At 37.1% G+C, this 18,471-nt stretch overlaps 1 protein-coding gene and 1 long non-coding RNA gene across 2 annotated transcripts; both read left to right on the forward strand.

Moving 5' to 3' along the window:
- Positions 1-4,705: 4,705 nt before the first annotated feature.
- On the forward strand, positions 4,706-6,756 carry LOC115922852. The gene is made up of 3 exons (XR_004063638.1): positions 4,706-4,789; positions 5,335-5,554; positions 6,690-6,756. It is a non-coding gene; the product is annotated as an uncharacterized LOC115922852 (long non-coding RNA).
- A 3,686-nt stretch (positions 6,757-10,442) lies between these two features.
- Positions 10,443-17,014, forward strand: LOC115922865 (probable E3 ubiquitin-protein ligase HERC4). The gene is made up of 7 exons (XM_030982607.1): positions 10,443-10,670; positions 11,022-11,129; positions 12,188-12,309; positions 13,511-13,672; positions 14,036-14,210; positions 15,035-15,137; positions 16,740-17,014. Exons 1-7 carry the CDS (start codon positions 10,581-10,583, stop codon positions 17,012-17,014), a joined length of 1,035 nt encoding a protein of 344 aa, XP_030838467.1. The 5' UTR covers positions 10,443-10,580.
- The last annotated feature ends 1,457 nt before the right edge of the window (positions 17,015-18,471 follow it).

The following is an 18,471-nucleotide window of genomic DNA, read 5'->3' on the forward strand; positions in this document are numbered from 1 at the left end:
TTTCTGTATGAATTTTATTACGTAGATATCTCATGAGTGGCATGATAAATGACCAAGAAGCTTTCATGTCATGTGGCATAATGATTATTGATCCCAACAAAGAGATTTTTCTTATTACTGATGCGTGACGTCATCAAGGCGCCATTTTGTTAATTTCTAATATTGGCCATATTTCATTCATACATTGTCATTTCTTAATGATATTTTATATGCAATACCTTTGAGGTCATGGGTAAAATTTTGATTACAACGATGTCCGTACGCGCGTCAAAATTTGAAATTGGTCGAATTGCTTATTAAACCAATTATTCTACACGTTTTAGACCTTTTTGAACATTTCAAAACTTTGAGCGAGCGGACGCATGCACACTTTTTTGCGCGTGCCGTCCGTACTGAATGTATTAATTCAATTTTGTTCATTTGCATTGTGTTGCTGATACTATTCTTATCATTCTGAAATCATTTTACCTTAATTTAGCTCATAATCAACGCTCCTTCAAGTACCTATTTTTTTAATTCGCTGAAACTCTACATAATTGCTATGTTGTATGCATTATGATTCAATCTTTGATCAGAAGACGACCGGCAACGTGGTTACAATTCCGATTAAAGATGAAAACTGCAAAATTTGCCATTATGGTTTCTACTTGTACAGTGCGTGCTATCTCCCATTGAGTTTGTGTTTTATTTACGGCATAGTCTGTACAAGACCAAATCTCCCATTGAGTTTCTACATATGTCTCGATCAAAGCGGCAGATCACCTAAATCGTCGCCGTGACGAATTCAATGTCTAGTATCGTGATCAGAAATGATCATTTCCTAAATGGGATGAGCTTTCATGTAGCCATTTATCTTTGTTGGGTACTATTTTTTCAGCAATGTCATGATAATTGTAGATTTAGAGTAAAGGATAGCATTTACTTGAACAACTCCCTGATTCTGATGACTCTTTGATTTACTCCTGATATAAGTGGAACTAGTCGCAAATGAGAGGTACTCCTAACTTCTTACTGTTAATGTTAATACATGTTACATTTGGTTACTCCTTAAAATATGAGATCATTCCATGATAATATTTCATATTCAAAATATGAACTTCAAATAATAGATCTCCGTCGAATCTTTAACAATAAGAAATGCCGATGTAGCAATCCTGAGACAGGTAGAAAGACCAGCCAACGCACCTCTTGCAAACGTTGGCGCTCACGCTACTTATTTTCGACTCCATACCAGACTAGTATAAGTGAGGATATTTCAGGTCTTCCAAAATGTAAATGATTGTTTTGTGATCGATCTCCTTGAGCTATAATTTTCTTTGATTTTGCGGTTTATTTTCCGTAGAATGGCCAGCTGTTAGTATATGGTAGGGGTGTAGACAGGTGCCCTTGTGACTCTGATGAATGGGGCGATTCTGAACTGAGACCTGGACGACCCAAACGGTTCCGCACGTTCTCTTTTCTACAGTCAACCAGGTGTGCATTTATGTATTTTGTTGTTATTACTTATTGTTGTGTTCGTTAATTTGTTTTGTTGGTGTTGTTTTTTGCTCTATAGCTTTTTAATGTATTGATTTTTTTGATTATTTCCACAAGATTACCATTATATCACCGCTTTTGATGACAAACTGATTTTATTAATCTGTTGATACTTTTGGAACTAGTAGATGGAACAGTATTATATTAATTCTACATTGTTGTCCACAATAAAGAATTTCCTTTATTGAAATCAGTGGCTGAAACGACTAGAATGAGCAAACGATTAACTTTGTCTTTGTGCTTACCAAAGAGTGTTTTTTTTCGTGGATCAAGACCCTTAACTTCCAAACAATTTCAAAAATACTAACATAAGTCAACATAAATAAGATAAAATAGTTCAATGATATTCTCTTGTGTAACCACCACTGATGACAAAGAAAAAATATACCGCAACATATTTCGACACCTTAGACTTCTATCTTACCGTTCCATGCAGTCGATGTACATATGCTGTTGATGATTTCACCCACGGGATCTTCGTTCTTGATCACGAGAAGGTCCAAACGGATGGAATTGTACAGCTTGAACACCTTGAAGGAGGTTCGATGATTGATGTGTTTGAACCTGAATCGTCCACTGATTGGCCACCCGGTCGTTACGTCTTTGACCCAGAGGTCTGGGAACCAGCAAGGCCTGTAGAGGACTACAAACATTTCGAAAGGTTCGAAGAAGGAACCCGCAGAGACGATTCCTTAAACGATTGTAGATTTGTTGCATTTCAAGACGACGGCGATGAAGATGGTGATTTTGTCGACTGCAGTAGCAGCATCGGTGACACGCACAGTGATGATGATTCCTTTTTGACTTGCGATGAGGATGATGTCAGTATTTCCTGTGATGCTGTTCATGATGACCCGGGAGTTGGGTGTGCCTATATTGATAACCAAGAGGACATGTCATGGAACCACGCAGATTCAGTTGAAACATCACCTAAGCCTGTCGCACAATTTTCCCACGGTACGTCTTCCGACGAACAGTACAGTCAACCCACAAAGGACAAAGAGAGAGCGCCTACGGACATGGATAGAACAGCAACTAAACTCCACTACCAACAGTCAGGAAGTGAGATCCCTCAGTCCAACTCTTGGTCAGAAGAGAGGATCGTGACACTTTCATCTGATGCTGCAACACATCCCACCACTCAAGTGGGTGTATCTCTAATGAATGAGCCTGCCTTTTATGCTGAACACCTTGCTCCTATTGAGGACGGCATTACTGATCTTTGTGCTGCATTGGATGCGATTTCAACCACCAAAGACCATGATTGTCCTGCGAGAGAAACGGTGGAAGATTTATCTGGAAAAGCTGGTGTTGGTCAGGAGAACAATCAAAGGCCTCCAAAAACCTGGCGCCGACTGTGCGCTGGACAGGAAAACATCTTTATCATAGAGCAGGACGAACCGATGGTAAGTTTACTTTAAGTTATATGTTGTGGCTTTTGTCGTTGTAGTTTCCTGATCAACAACCGAGGAAGGTGCAAAAAACGTGAAGGTTAGTTGGTCATGTTTATGGGGGCCTGTATAGACATTTCAGAGTTTGAGATGAGTTTCACGTACAATTAATATACGAATCGTCGAAGATTTACTTTTTGAAAAATAGAAAATGATACAGAATATCAATAACAAATAAAAGGCTAGTTGTTAATAATTATATTTTGTCCCAAACTTAAAATTTACCTGACGTACTTTTATTTAGTAATCATCTAAATCGCTGGTTATGTTGTCTTTTGATTTTGATAGCATTTCAAGTCTGAATATGAGCGGGTATTCATTCCTTCCTTTATATTTTTCACCCACAGAGGAAAGATGTCCATATATCAATTACCCCTGGAAGAGAGATCGATACACTGTCTGCCGAACTGCTGCAGAGTTTAAGTGACATGGAAGGAGACATCGCTGAAGAGGACGCCGTATTCCAATATGCAAGCATGGTGTTCTCATCTCCCGCCTGCCTAAATGCATCCTTCCGCCAAACAGGGTAAAGATGATGTTTTCCAAGGACAATCATTTCACAGGTCATACATATCGTCTTAGCATCTACATTTAAGCTTTACCACAGGTGGATTGGGTTCTTTAAAACCCGCCACACCCGGTGTTTGTCTTTGAATTGTTTTGGTGTAGACTGGTTTTATTTACGATCATAAAATATATAATACAAACATCTTAACACATACAGAAACCAAAACCTAATATATTCTACAAGGAATATTTTAGGAGGTTGAAATATTAAACTGAAAAAGAAAATCGATGGATCACCCGCTTCAGATCATCTGACAAAGTTCACCTGTTCTTCATCGGGGTCCCTAAATAACAACAATAAATTGATTATTCAATTAAAAACAATATTGTTTATTCATTTTTATTCATGAAAGTACATATAATATAATAGTAAAGATGTGACATAAAACCCAGGAGAGAGATTTAAATTACACTAGATGCATCTCATGTAGGGTAACAATGACTATACACAATAACAAACGGAAAAAAATAATCATATAAACAACACACATGAACCAGTGCGTGTACATATTAATGATTATCATCATTACAACAACTATATATTCCCATAAACTACACCACCTACCCTTTCCACCCCTACCTTAATTCAATTTCAGTTTTATTGAAGGGTCTATTTTCTGAAAATAAAATATACTATATTAAGATTGCAATTAAAACTGTTAGGCTACATAATATATTTAATGTTTTCTAGGTATTCATTTGTACTTCTTAAACAATTAAGTTCAAAGTTTTCTTATTTTCGAACATTATGAGGTAAGATATTGCACAATTCACCACAACGATATAGAAAAGTACGTTATCAATTTTGTTTGTGTTCGGTCTTGGTGAGTGCACTTTGTAGCCATTTCGTTAGCAGTATTCTAATCGTGTACAAAATATTTTTTTTACTGCAAATAATGTGGAGCATGTTCCAAGCGGTTTCTAATATCTCTGCTGACCTACAGTCGCATGGAATTTTCAAAACATCACCCAAATGAACTTTAATAGCCTTAAACTTGTTCCTTACCTCGTATAATGAGCGACAATACGGACGTCGTTTTTCAAAGGCGATATGATAAGGCATTAAAATCGTCCTTAAGTTAATTTCCTAGAAGTATTCGCGATGATTTAATCTAGTTTTAACGTTTGTACTTTATATTTTTAGACCTAACGAAGTCAATGGTCTGAACATTGATCTAAAAGCAGCGAGAAGGGCGTTCGGAGTGATCAGTAAGAACGACAAACTCCTTGAAAGGGTAAAAATGTTTATAGTTTTACATTGCACGTTAGATTTCGTCATTATATTTATATGATTTATAGCCATAAAGATTTGTACGGAACTCCATATTGATCACATCTTGCAGTTTTTAAAAGGATAACATTTATCAATCAAACGAAAATGTATTTATTCAGCAAGAAAACACACGTTTCCTAGGAAAAAATACGAACATCTATTTAAAACAAATTGTTTTGGGTAAACTCAACAGAGGAAGTTGATATCAAAAACAGCGATTTCCAGTTTCTGTTCTTTCGTGTTAAATGTTTTAATAATTTGATTATCTTGTCGGATGGTCGAAATATTATGATTTGCTGTAAAGATCAAAAGGATCTTTTTAAAAAGCGACCAAAGGTAACAACAAATTAACAACTACATACAACATGATTGAATTGAAATGTAATACACCTTACTCAGAAATGTTAAGATATCAGTTATGTTGTATTTTTTTAAAAACAACTATGCATATCTTTGCAAGTAATTGAGTTCTACAAAATAAGTTTTTCACATCATCATCTTCCACAGCTCTCCGATGTGATCTCTGTTGATCTGTGTACCAGCATACCCCAGTCGACACCCCACACCGAAGCCCTTCAGTTCGTATTTATTCTGATGGAATGTCCTGTCTTCAGTAACCCTCACCGCCACTGGGGGCGCCGTGCCCTGGCCGCTGCAGAAAGGTTGTTAGGATTCCTTCACACGGCATCGCAGGCCGCATACAACAATTCCAACTCGGCAACACCTGGTAAACAGTCAGACACAACTTCAGGAAAACCGAGTAACAGGCATCGGGGAAAATAGTGCAAAGTCAAACTTTTGTCAATATATGTTTATTGTTTAATGCTTTGGGCTAATTATCTTCAAAATCACTAAATGATTTATCATGTAAAATATTATTTTGAAATGGCAAAAAACATATGAAATAATAAATATCCAAAGCAAGATTTTATTAAATGACTTTGGATGAGTTTAAACATGCCTTTCGTACGGCGTACTGCCACTCATGATGAGAGCACTGTGTTTACTGTGAGGTTTTCCAAGTATTTGCCTTCACTCGAGTTTTCCAAAGTTGTTTCTAATTAATAAATACCTCTGTAGACAATTTCCTTATGTCATGTGATGTTTAGAAAATACGAAGCAAAGGCAACATGATCGTAAAAACTTAAAGAGAAGGTTGAGTTCTGGGAAGAGGTGAAAAATAATTTGTGAGCGTTATCATTGTATTATGCAAGTGTGGAAGGACATTAGATAAGACATGTTCCTTAAAAAGCATGGCTCTTCAAATGCCTTCATATTCTAAATATGTCCTGTAACATCGTAAAAATTCAGGATAGCATTTTTACGCCACGTGTTCGTGTAGTCCCATATACATCTTTCTGTGTACAGTGTTTGTAACTTTACCAAGACTTGGCCAAATCTCTTATCATTTTGATGATTCCAGAACCTTGCAATACACACATATTCTTATATGCTAGATGATCAGCCTTTTCTGGTCGATCCCACACCGTTTCTTTCACAATGCAATCGCATGACCAGAACTCAACTTCATCTTTAAGGGAAATCATCCTTGGACAATTTCAACAGCTAAAGCTTGACGAAAGCCTTTCGCAATGTGCAAACATTGTAATGCATCATTACCAATCCGAACGTGAATTTCTATAGGCGATACAGTATGTATTTAAATTCCCATAGAGTTTATTTCAAGAAAGTCATTGCGATCAGGTTAATTAAACGATGTAAATAAAGATTGCTAAGCGGGTTCGTATGACACGTGTTCCGGCAGCAATTTCGATATAAAACACTAATGTTATCCTTGATTTTAACCCTGCAACTAAACACCATATCTAACCGTCATTCTATCTCCATTTGCCACATTTTAGCTCGTTGGTGGAAGTTCGAACCAATGTCATTTCAGCGTACAATCACGGCTTACCGAATGTCCCTCACAACCCTATTCAACGACGGAGCACTATTGGAGAAGGAACTGGACAACTTTCGGAGCAACCTGAGAGTTCTGAGCTACTTAAATGAGGTAAGAAAGTTAATACTATTTGAACCAGTTCTGTTAGTTTTTTTTACGGCTGTTAGACACTTGCTCCTGCAACAATTGCTCTGAATTAATTTCCTACACTAACAGATTTCCGAACTTCAACCCTGGACCAATTTTAACGAATTGCATACAGGTCCACACCCACATACACCCACACCAGCAAACCCACACCCACCCACCCAAACACCCACACACACACATACACACTAACCCTACTCTAATTAGCTTTTTGAAGGGAATATTTCACATGTAAAGGGGTCAAAATACCCCCCCCCCCCCCCGCCACCATTCTCCTCTAGATCTCCCCATATCCGGGCCCTACACAAGGTCAGATCTTGAAAGAAGCCATGGATTCGCGATCTTTATTTCCCGACCGCCAACACAACCACCCTTGATGTGAGGATAATTTTCAACACGGTTAAGGTGTCTAATTAATCATATTCACTTTGATTATGTGTAAATGTTTTCAGAGTAATATGTTAATATGTCTTGTCAATACTTTTGCGTATCTATCGACATCTGTATTTCATTCAGCAAGAATATATGCCTTATATCTGTGTTATCCTTTATATTTTGTCTATATTAGATTAATCTCCAGCAAGACATCCTTTCCATTCAGACGTTCTACATCCAAGATTTAGACAAAGTCTGGAAACATCCACCTCCAGTAAGTAATACCTGTCTGATCGTCCTTTTCAGTGGAGGGGGAGTTCTAGTTTTGCCGAAGAATCGTTTTTTCCCTCGAAGGCTCTATAAAAAATTGCCACACAAGAGAGTTCACAATTCCGAAGTTGATGATATAGGGTTGTATTCTTTTCAGAATTATAAACAATCGGCATAGTGTGTCAAATTTATTATTTTTAGTTTTGTTTTGGTAATAGTTACGTACTTTTATTAAAATTAAATTTTTGTAGTATCGAACAAGAAAAATTGAACTTTCGGATTACCGAACATCTGAAAATGAAAAAGCGCCATGTATCACATCGAACCACCCTTGCGAACTTTTGCCATTGCAACCCCTAAATTATGGAACAGTTTACCTATTATTATTCGTCAATCCCCATCTGTAGAGTCTTTTATTAGGCAAGTCTGAAGTATTTTTTGTTTACCGGTAATAGTAATTGATAGGGCAGTTTTAATTATCTGTAATGTTATTAGTAGAATTATGTATTTTTTTGCTTTATGTTTATTTTACGTTGTACCTAATTACTTGTATGTTAAGCGCTTAGAAACATTTTATAAATGTAACTTGTTATTATTATTATTAACATAGTTGATATCACTACAGAACTGTCATGAGTAATGACTCTCGTATCCTAGCAAGGATAAAGGAAAGATCTCGAAGTGCTCATGATACATTTTTGTTTTTATGTGTATTTAATACATGCAAGATAAATAAATGACGAACATTTTCAATTGAATAATTGTTATGTATGGTTAAACTAACATGAAAGGAAAACAGAGCGTCCTTACAGTGATGCCATTATTTTAAAATTTGTTTTGCTTAAACGAAGTGCAGATTATGTCAATCCAATTTGCACCGTTAATGCATGTACTATTTGCAATGTTTGACACGTTCCCATAGAAAACCAATCTTTCCACAGTGTGGGCTATTTACCGTAAATTAATTAATTATTTATGTTCAATCCAGTGTTATTATAAACAAGAAGAACGGTAGTGTACTTTTTCTTGATGGTTATAGCCGTTGCAGAAATTCTCCTGGGCGTCGTATCCATTTCTCATTGATCTAGAGATGAAGACAGAGATGATTGAATGCCATAACATAAGTAAACAAGATGTGAGTATAATTTTATTTCTTTGTGACAAGTTGGGATCAGTGAACAAATCTTTAAACAATACACTAATACTAGACCATGTAAGCGTACAAAATGCCAAATCGTACTTTTTACGAATTCATCAGAATTCCTTAGCCTCTGGTATATTTTGTCTGTATTTTTAAAGGGATAGTTGAGCTTTGGTACAGAGGGCGCTACACAAAATATTCAAAACACTTAAAACGGCACAAATGACATAAGAGTAATAACCATGAACTTTAAAGGCATCTGCGGTCGTAACAAGAACTTAACTGCCCCTTTAAATGGTTCATATATTCCGTTTAACCAGTTCCAATTACATCTGTATTCTTTGCAAGCTTTAAATTTTTTTCATAATCAAATTATACGATTGAAGGCGTCGTGGTGTAGATAGTAGGAACTTTTAGATTGAGTGGATGAGAACGGCGTAGGCGTCTACAAATCATGCGTGTCGACGTAGTCAACTTCTACAGAAAGAGATATTTTAAATTTCACTCGTAGATATACGTCGACAGGAAGCAAGCGTGATAAAGTCATGAATGGCGCGCCAAATTTTAAAGGATATTCCACGCGCCCCTATCAAATGCAAAAAGTCACCAGCTGGTTGGGCGGTGCGAAGCGAAGCCCATGCACACTGCCACTACAGCCTTTCTACGGATGCTATAACATACCAATCAAACTTTCACAGTTCAAGACAAAAGAGTTGTAATGGGAATAGAGAGAATTAAGGATACCACAAAACTTACTTCAGGTTCGTGAAAACTGTGGTTACTCAAAGACAAAAATAAATCTCTGACTTTTTTTTCCCCATTCATCTTGAGGCTTGCGATGACGTCACATATGTGCAGAAACAAGTGCAATGTGTTCTAGAATTGGGACAACGGGAAAATCAAGGTGGACACCTTCTCGATTCTGATAGTCGACGACGGAGAGTGCCTTAAAATGACATTTCACGTAGCAGTCCACTGTGTCGATGTGCACATCTAAAAGTCCCTAGTACCTCGCCACCAAAGAGGCGCTTTCGCGGGAAAGGGGAATGCCTCCACTTTTTCAGGTTCCCCCATAGTGCCCCTTTTTTACTTTAAAAAGTGCCCTTTTCCATTGTTATAAGCGCCCTCTTCCCCTTCTGATAAGTACCCCTGTTTTACCTTTGATAAGCGGCCCTTTTATTTTGATAATTGCCCCTTTTCCTTTCTAAAAAATGCCCATTTCCCTTCTGATAAGTGCCCTCTTTCCTTCACATAAATGCCCCCTTTTCACCCCCAATAATTGCCACTATCATATTCTTACAGGAACCTCTTTTACTTTATGATAAGTACCCATGCTTTATTCTCATAAGTGTCCTTTTAACTTTGCAAAAAGTCCCTTCCCCTTTTCAAAAATGTCCCTTTTTACATTTGAAAATTGCCCCTATTAAAATCTGATAGGTGTCCTTTTCCTTCAACAGATACCCATTTCAATTCTCATAAGTGCCGTTTATAATTTCTGATGCCAGTTAGTGTCCTTTTTCAGGTGCAAGAAGTGCCCCATTTCACCTTTGATAATTGCCCTTTTTACTTTTACACGTGCATCTTACTTTTTTCTTCTCCCTCTCTCTTTCTTTCGGACCGTTCTTGGGGGAGGGGGGGGGGGTCGCTATCCCTGGCTATGCGCCTGCTGTATACTTCTGCAATATATTGTATTTTTGTTAATATTATGACAAATAGTTTTGCTTAATATTCAATTTCAAAGTTCTATTTTTTCCAACAATTGCTTTTTTTAAGGATGCCAATGAACAAACAATTAGTCTACACCCAGTGTTTGGATTATTTCCTGTCTTGGGGATTCCTCCACCACGTTTGTCTCTTCCTCTTAAAGTTAACCGGGATGACATCTTCGGGAGGAGTGTACGGGAGCAATTAGCTGAGATGCTGAGCTTCCCGAGGTCTATGCTTCAACTACCTCTCATGGTAAACTTCATGGATGAAATTGGTATTGACGAGGGTGCTCTAAGTATGGTGAGTGATTATCGGAAGCCTTGTAATGGCCACCGTTTTAATACACCTTGATAGAGAGAGAGAGAGAGACAGAAAGAGAGAGAGTGATAGAGAGAGAGAGGAAGGGAGAGAGCGAGAGAGCGAGAGAGAGAAAGAAAGAGTGATAGAGAGAGAGAGAGGGAGGGAGAGAGCGAGAGAGAGAGAGAGAGAGACAAAATATTTAGAAATGTTTAGGACAAAGGACAAAGTAGTGCACAAAGCAAGAATCGAACTCGGGATCTCACATTTGAGAGTCAAGAGCCTTCACCAGTTTAAAAAACACCACACTGCTCAAGCTTTAAAATGTATGTCTTCTTATTTGAACAAAAACAGGATTTTCTCCGGCTTGTGTTTGAGGAACTTGTTGATCCGGAAAAGAACGATCTTTTCCGATATGTCAACGATCTCGACAAGACTCACTCGCCTGTCTGGTTTCGGAAGGTAGGCAGGCCTACATCAATCTTTTTGGCATTTCTACTGTGATCAGAACCTGCATTTTAAAGACAATTTATTGGTGAATTTGAGTGAACATCTTCAAACTAGTAAATTATTTATAGGTTAAAGATAATGGTAAGTTCTGGGAAAAAAAGAAAATGAATTCTCTCAGGATCAAACCAAAATACACTGAATGTTCAAGATTACAAATAAATGTCATTTGACAAACAATTTTGGTAAACAATGTAGACTAGCTGAGAAAGAGCATAGAAAGATTATGAAATGAAGGTTAGTAGCCCCGACACCATTTGTGTAGTCCCATATACATCTTTCTATGTACAGTGCCTGTTACTTTACCAAGACTGGGCCATATTTAGTATGATTTTGAGTACCCCAAAACCTTGCAGTACACACCAATACTTACATGCTACATGATCAACTTTTTCTGATCCATTCCACACCTTTTCTTTCACAATGCAGTCGGATGACCAGAACTCACCTTTATCTTTAACTTCCATAATTATTTGCCATTGTTTATGTTGTATTTTGATACACACTTTAGATTTAGATACAATCCAAGTTTCACCTCTTTTGTATAGTAAAATATGTTCCAAACATACTTGGCCTATATGTTTGGACATTTCTCGTAAAATAATATTTCTAAAAGCATTGCATAAGTCAATTGCTTTTTTAGGGAATTTAACAGGTATCAAGAGAACGATACTCAAAATATGTTCTTGTTATGATTTAACTGATTTATTTGAAAATAAAGTGGAGTTTGATTTTGGGGGTAACATGTTATTGCTGCGTTTTACCCATAACAAAAAAATATTCGATCTGTCTTTTTCATTTTATTATGACATTCAAAAGTTTGGCTGTTTTTTGTTGAGGACTCATAGTGCGTTTGTATTGTAGTTATGCTTCTTCTTTTCTATTTCAGAAAAAGCAATACATTAATGAAACTCACTTTGCTTTGTATATAACATCAAATATGCATGTGCAATACACATTCAGTGGTACGAACTAAACCAAAACCACTCTTCCTGATAACCTTTGTAAAACAGGACTGTGAGGACTCAGAGCTGGCCGAGATATGTGGTCTCCTGTTTGCGTTTTCATTGCACAACAAGGCAATAGTTCCATTACCGTTCCCACAACTCCTCTACGCCAAGCTTCTAGGAAAGGGGTATGTTGCTCTTTATACATCACTACCACCACCACCAACAACAACAACAACAACAAAAACAATAGCAACAACAAACATTAACATTAACAGCACACGAAAAACGCGATAGCTCTTTCTCGGTGTGACGGAGGAAATATTGGCTCTGGATTTGATGAAGCACTTATTGGTCGTATCATTACATGTCACAACAACAACAACAACAACTGGTATCAAAACATATGATATTTAGAATCTGAAGAAAAAAATGTATTCATTGCAGCACCTTCTCTTTGGAATAATTTACCATTCAATTTGAATCATAACTTCCTTAAAGACCTTTAAATTCATGCTGAAATCTTTTTTTGTTTAAAAAATGCCAGTACTTGGCACTATGACACCCATCCAAACTCTCATTCTTTCTATTTTTGTTGTGCGCCTCGAGATAGAATTGTCTAGATAGACGGCGCTTTATAAATGCCTATCATTATTATTAGTGACACCACAAAGTGATCTCCAGTTAATTTTTTGTTGATTTTATCAAGGGCCTCGTTACATAAAAAAGATATCGAGTTTATACGAAAAAAAATTAAAATAATAATGCTTAGCCAAACGAGTAGTACTTCATGAGATCCATGGTAACTAGCCGAACTCACGTCGCCTTGTGTTTTGGAGAAGAAAACGAAGCGACTATCTGTTGAATTAAAATGAAGGTGATGTTTTTGTTATGACCATGCGATACAATCAAGCCTACACACACTGTGATCCCGAATGTCAGTGCATATAATCACATGTTTGTGTGTAGGCTTGATTGTATCGCATGGTCATAACAAAAACATCACCTTCATTTTAATTCAACAAAATTATATAGATGTTATGATATTTTGTTTCGACATCTAACGTGAGTTCCTCCTGTATAGAGGCATACGGTAGAGCAGTGTCTGTAGTGTCTATTGTCTAGAATCATAAACCCTCAAACTGGTGCCAGCGCTGGTCTATTATTTATCACATGTTTATAGGTTTATGATTTTATTTATTTGTTTATGTTTATATTCATATTTTATCTTTGTTTTATCTTTGTTTTATCTTTTTTATTTGTTATCTATTGTTTTTCTTGTCTTTTTTAATGTATAGATGAAGTTGTGTATTCATTTTTTCATGTCTCTTTAAGATATTGCTTTGTTACAATTTAATGAACTTATTTTGATTTCTCGTTGATTATCAGCCCTAACAGTAATATGGAGGAAGCAGCAGAGCTCGACAAGGAGTTCGCAGATCAGATGTGCGAATTACGAACTGGAACAGAAGATTACGTGATGGAGTGTTGCTATGGTGGTGAGGTTAAGCTGGAAGATGGGAGGAGCGTCGAGGTCACGACAGAAAACATGTAAGGAAAACAGGCCCAACGACGTCTGAAGGCAGCTTGATCTAAAACTGGGCATATAGTTAAAATGGCAGATTTGTCAAAGGTTCTTGGACGATTACCCCCTGGGCGATCACCCTTCTGCAAATTACCAGCGGGGAACTACCCCCAGGGACAATAACCCCCAGAAAATTACCCTCCATGGGACAACTATCCCCCCTCCCGAGGACTATTACCCCCGGAAAATTACCATATAGAATTTCTTACCACAGTATGTGCAGTCGACTTCATGCTTCTTTTGCATGCCCTTTCGTCAGTCCTCAGTGAATTAATGTTTTCTGATATTCTCAATCCTCCAACTATTATTTTATCTTCTTTGTGCCAAAGTGATCTCTACGTGGACAACAGGGTTCGAGAGTACCTGGTTCCGTCACAGTTTGCAGCCTTCAAGCAAGGATTCAACAGAGTCTTCAATCCCGCGGCCTTTGATATGTTCAGACCTATCGAGTTAGAAGCGCTTGTCATCGGAGAGAAATACTTCGATTGGAAAGCCCTTGAGCAGGTAACTTCACTAGATTTCTTTAAAAACCACTGAAAACATACTTCTACAACTCCTCTTAAATGGCTGATATACTAAGAGACAGAGACAGCCTTGTATCATTTGGAAAAGGCGCTATATAAATCGAATATTATTATTAGATATGGACCACACTAAAAATACATAATAGACCAGTTTAATGTATCAATGGCCGCAAATGTCCACAAATCTTTGAAACACGGGGTTGCACCATTGTACATTTAAATATATCTTATTGAAAAAAACACTCCCAAAATAATGAGACGCTTCATGAATAACATGAATTTGTTTCCCCTTTTATTTAATAGCCGAAAGCTTTTAAAACGGTGACAGAAACTCCACTGACAGGTCAATACTTCTTTACGTGAAATGGCGCGGTAAACAGCTGTATGAACGAACCTTACTCTGACACAAAAGGGTTTGGGAGTTAGTATAAATTTATACATTCCTACTTTTCTTAATGAACAATAATTTACAAATGTAGAAGTTTCCAAGCAAAACAATGCAAAATGTAAAGGTACATACATGTTATATTTTATATCCTGTTTTTTATAGTAACGAATCGAAATTGTAAAATTATATGACACTGCAAAGAAGTTTGCTTGCCATCGATCTTATAGTTAGAGCAATTGGTTTATCTGGTTATTGATTGATTGTTAGAGAATTGGAATTTGTCAAAAAACGTTTATTGTGTTTGACACTGAAATTGTGTAGTAGTAAATGAAAAACTTTCAACAAAATATGAACCACGTGGGAAATCTGCTTAATATTTTATTTTGTTAATGATTTATAATTTGATTTATTATCAGTCGACTCAGTATATACAACCGTATAAAGACTCGCACCCAACCATCAAGATGTTCTGGAAGGTATTTCATGCTCTAGACGATGACATGAAAAGAAAGTTTCTTGGTAAGTCTAAAATGTTAGATTTACCTATTGTTTATATGCTTAGCCACCCATTCAATAATGATATCTATAACGACCATTAAATGGAAAGGATACAGAAGGTCAGTGTTGAGATTCTAGATTTATAATAATGACAACTTGGTCTTTTTTCAGTATACCCACACCAATGGTAATACTGCTTGTTCCATGGGCACTGCAATTATGAGCACCCCATCAGTGTCAGATCCCTAGTACACCCTGGTTGAGAGGAACAAATTAATGTGGGCGAAACAACATGCTAAAACTAAGATGTAAGCACCGAGCAAGGATAAAACATGGGACCTCTCATATTAGAAATCACAGCCTTTACCAGTATTCAACAGTGCTCCTCAGAGGCCAATTAACAGAAATTGCACGAGGATAAGGTTCGCGTGGCCAATATTGCCCACCGGCAGGAATTTTTACGAGACTGAACACTTTTGTCTCGTTAATCTTGTAGCAACTAGCCAGTCAGAAGGTTCACGAGACTGAAGATCGAGGCCATCTTTGGCTTCATGGTCCTTCGGCCTTCCTTGGGTTTCCTGTAGCTTAGATTTCAGTTCCTGTGCTTGCATCCTTGGAACAGTTGTTTGCCCGTACTTGCCCGTTACTTCACGGGCAAATGGGTGCCTGGCATCGCTGGGGGTAGCGGTAATTAAATGGACCACAGGAAGAGCAGCGTTGAAACTGATTAATAGTGATTAATTTGATTAGTATTATTGTTATTACCATCACCATCATCTTATCATCATCATCATCATCATCACCATCACATGATTATTATTATTATCATTATTATTATCTGTAGAGGTGTGGTGGTCTATTGGATTCGTCGCAGGACTGAGAAATCTCAATCTACTTTTTCCACTCTGATCCACCCAGGTGTAGTAAATGGGTACCCGGCAGGAATTAGAAATTCCTTGAATGCTCGTGCGCGGTAGCCATGCTAAGCCGGGGGTTATAATACGATTGCAGGGCTTTCAGGGATACAGTATTAATAATGATTATTGATTTACTGATATTATCATTATGATTATCATCATCATAATTATTCCTAAAACAAGATCAAGTCCTTTTTTTTTTCTAAAATCACTTTGCTGTAACAAAAAGCACTAAGTGCTATTTACTTTATTTTCTGTTATACTCTATTGTTCTACTGTCCAAGAGTTTTCCCAATTTCTCGTTGTGCTCAATATAGCTATCTTATGCAAGTCGTAGAGTCGTAGAGTATGGATTTGGGAAGATCTTGGCGATGAGACCTTCAATGCCCTTCTTCACCATGCCTATGTGTCAGATGGTTTAGCCTATTGGACTCACCTCTCCTTTGACGTTCCCTATTCTCTTTATCTCTATCCTCAGATCTGTGTTATTAAGCCTTTTGTCTCTAGCTATCCTGGACTGCAATGTTGATGTCATGAGGGTTATAATTATTGTTTTTATTATTATCATTATCATTATTATTATTATTATTATTATCATTATTATTTTAATTATTATTATCTTTATTATCATTTTTATTAAATTATTTTTATTATGATTAATATTATTATAATATAATTCATAATATTATGATTTATCTTGTTACAGTATTTGTCGCGGGGTCTGATCGCGTCCCGGTCGGTGGACTAGGAAACCTAGGTCTCCACATCGATCCCCTCCAGGTACCCATGGACGATTCCGTGGACGAGCAACCGTGCGACAACGAAGACAGACTCACCCTGCTGATGCCAGAGGGCCATGGTTGCGATAACCATGGCTACCGCCGTACCTTGCGGCTGCCTATGTATACCAGCCTTGAACTCATGGAAGATCGTTTGACCGTCGCCCTGTCTTATTACGACTGCCCATTTCATATCTCTTAAGCCCCTTTCACACCGGATCTGCGTAGAGTTGCGTAGTGTTGCGTACCGACTACGCCGAAGTTAAGCTGCGTACTCATGAATAAATTGATGCTTCGGCGTAGTCCCTGCGTAGGCTTGCGTACGATCGGCGTATAGTTACGTACCCTGTGCGTAGGCAATTGGCGTAGGGTTACGTACGCTTGCGTAGGCCTGGCGTAGGGTTACGTAAGCTTGCGTAGGCCTGGCGTTACGGTTGCGTACGGTTGCTTACTGTGTGCGAAAATGCCATGTAAACATGCAATAGACGCTTTGTAGGAGCCGCGAGTATAGCCATTGGCGCTTTATAAGCATATATAATAAAAATAAAAAAATGTTAAAAAGACAGTTCAATTTATTGTATAAATGAACTGTGCAGTGTACAAATAATTGTACATGTTATTACATGTGAACATAACTTGATCTTAGTATAATAATAACATTCTGACAAACTGTGACATCCAAGGGGCAGTGGGTCTCTTTTGCATGCGTGAAATAGGGCTGAAACGCCAATTTGCGTAAAATAGTGAGTGTAGAAAATAACATTTATAAACCTGCCATAAGTTTTCATAGTAAAAAGGGGCATTTGGTACACGTTTTTGACCGTTAAATTTTCAGTTTTTTTAGTAGGTATTAGCAACTGCTGAGGTTATTTTGCAGTAATGTTAATTTGTTCAATATTTTATTTTCCAAAAAATGCAGACATTTTTGTTGATGTACTACATTATTGTACTATGTATCATTCAAAAGGGTAATACATGATTTTTCTTTTGATGAACATTGCAAGGTCACGTGATGTGATTTGAACGCCAACAAAAGAGAGCGCTTATTTTGATTTGTGAATAAATGTGGACAGAAGTCTGATATTTGTTGATCATATCCCTTTTTATCACTCATTTGTAAAATATCATTCCATAACAGTTTCCTGAAAGTTTGAAGACGATATCTGTTGTCCTTGGTCCGCAGCGTATTTGTGTGTGACAATGTAATGATATCAAATGTTAGTCATTTATTAGATTTAAAGAAATACTTCTGACATACACCATGGAGTTACTAATCTACACTCACTCAGTCTCACTAACAGAGTGAGACAAAATTATTTCTTTGCTCATTTCAATTAAACAAAATTATATTACAAACATACAAACAGGACCACAAACGTACACACAAGCAAACAAACCGACACAAATACATACAGATTTCCGCAAAACATAATAACATTTCGCATGAGGCATCAGTTTATGAATCTTATCTCTGTTTGTTATATCAACAGCCTGAGATGTCAATTATCACAAATTGAATAAACCATAACAAAACAAAACATGTCAGTCTGAAATACCTTGTAGTAGTACAAACAGAATTACAAGCAAGAATGATCAATGATCAATACCTGCCAAGTTTACATCCAGGTATATACCCAAAAAAATCTTTATACCATACGT

This window comes from Strongylocentrotus purpuratus, unplaced genomic scaffold (genome assembly GCF_000002235.5).
Source record: "Strongylocentrotus purpuratus isolate Spur 01 unplaced genomic scaffold, Spur_5.0 spur5_scaffold_12, whole genome shotgun sequence".
Taxonomy (NCBI): Eukaryota; Metazoa; Echinodermata; class Echinoidea; order Camarodonta; family Strongylocentrotidae; genus Strongylocentrotus; species Strongylocentrotus purpuratus.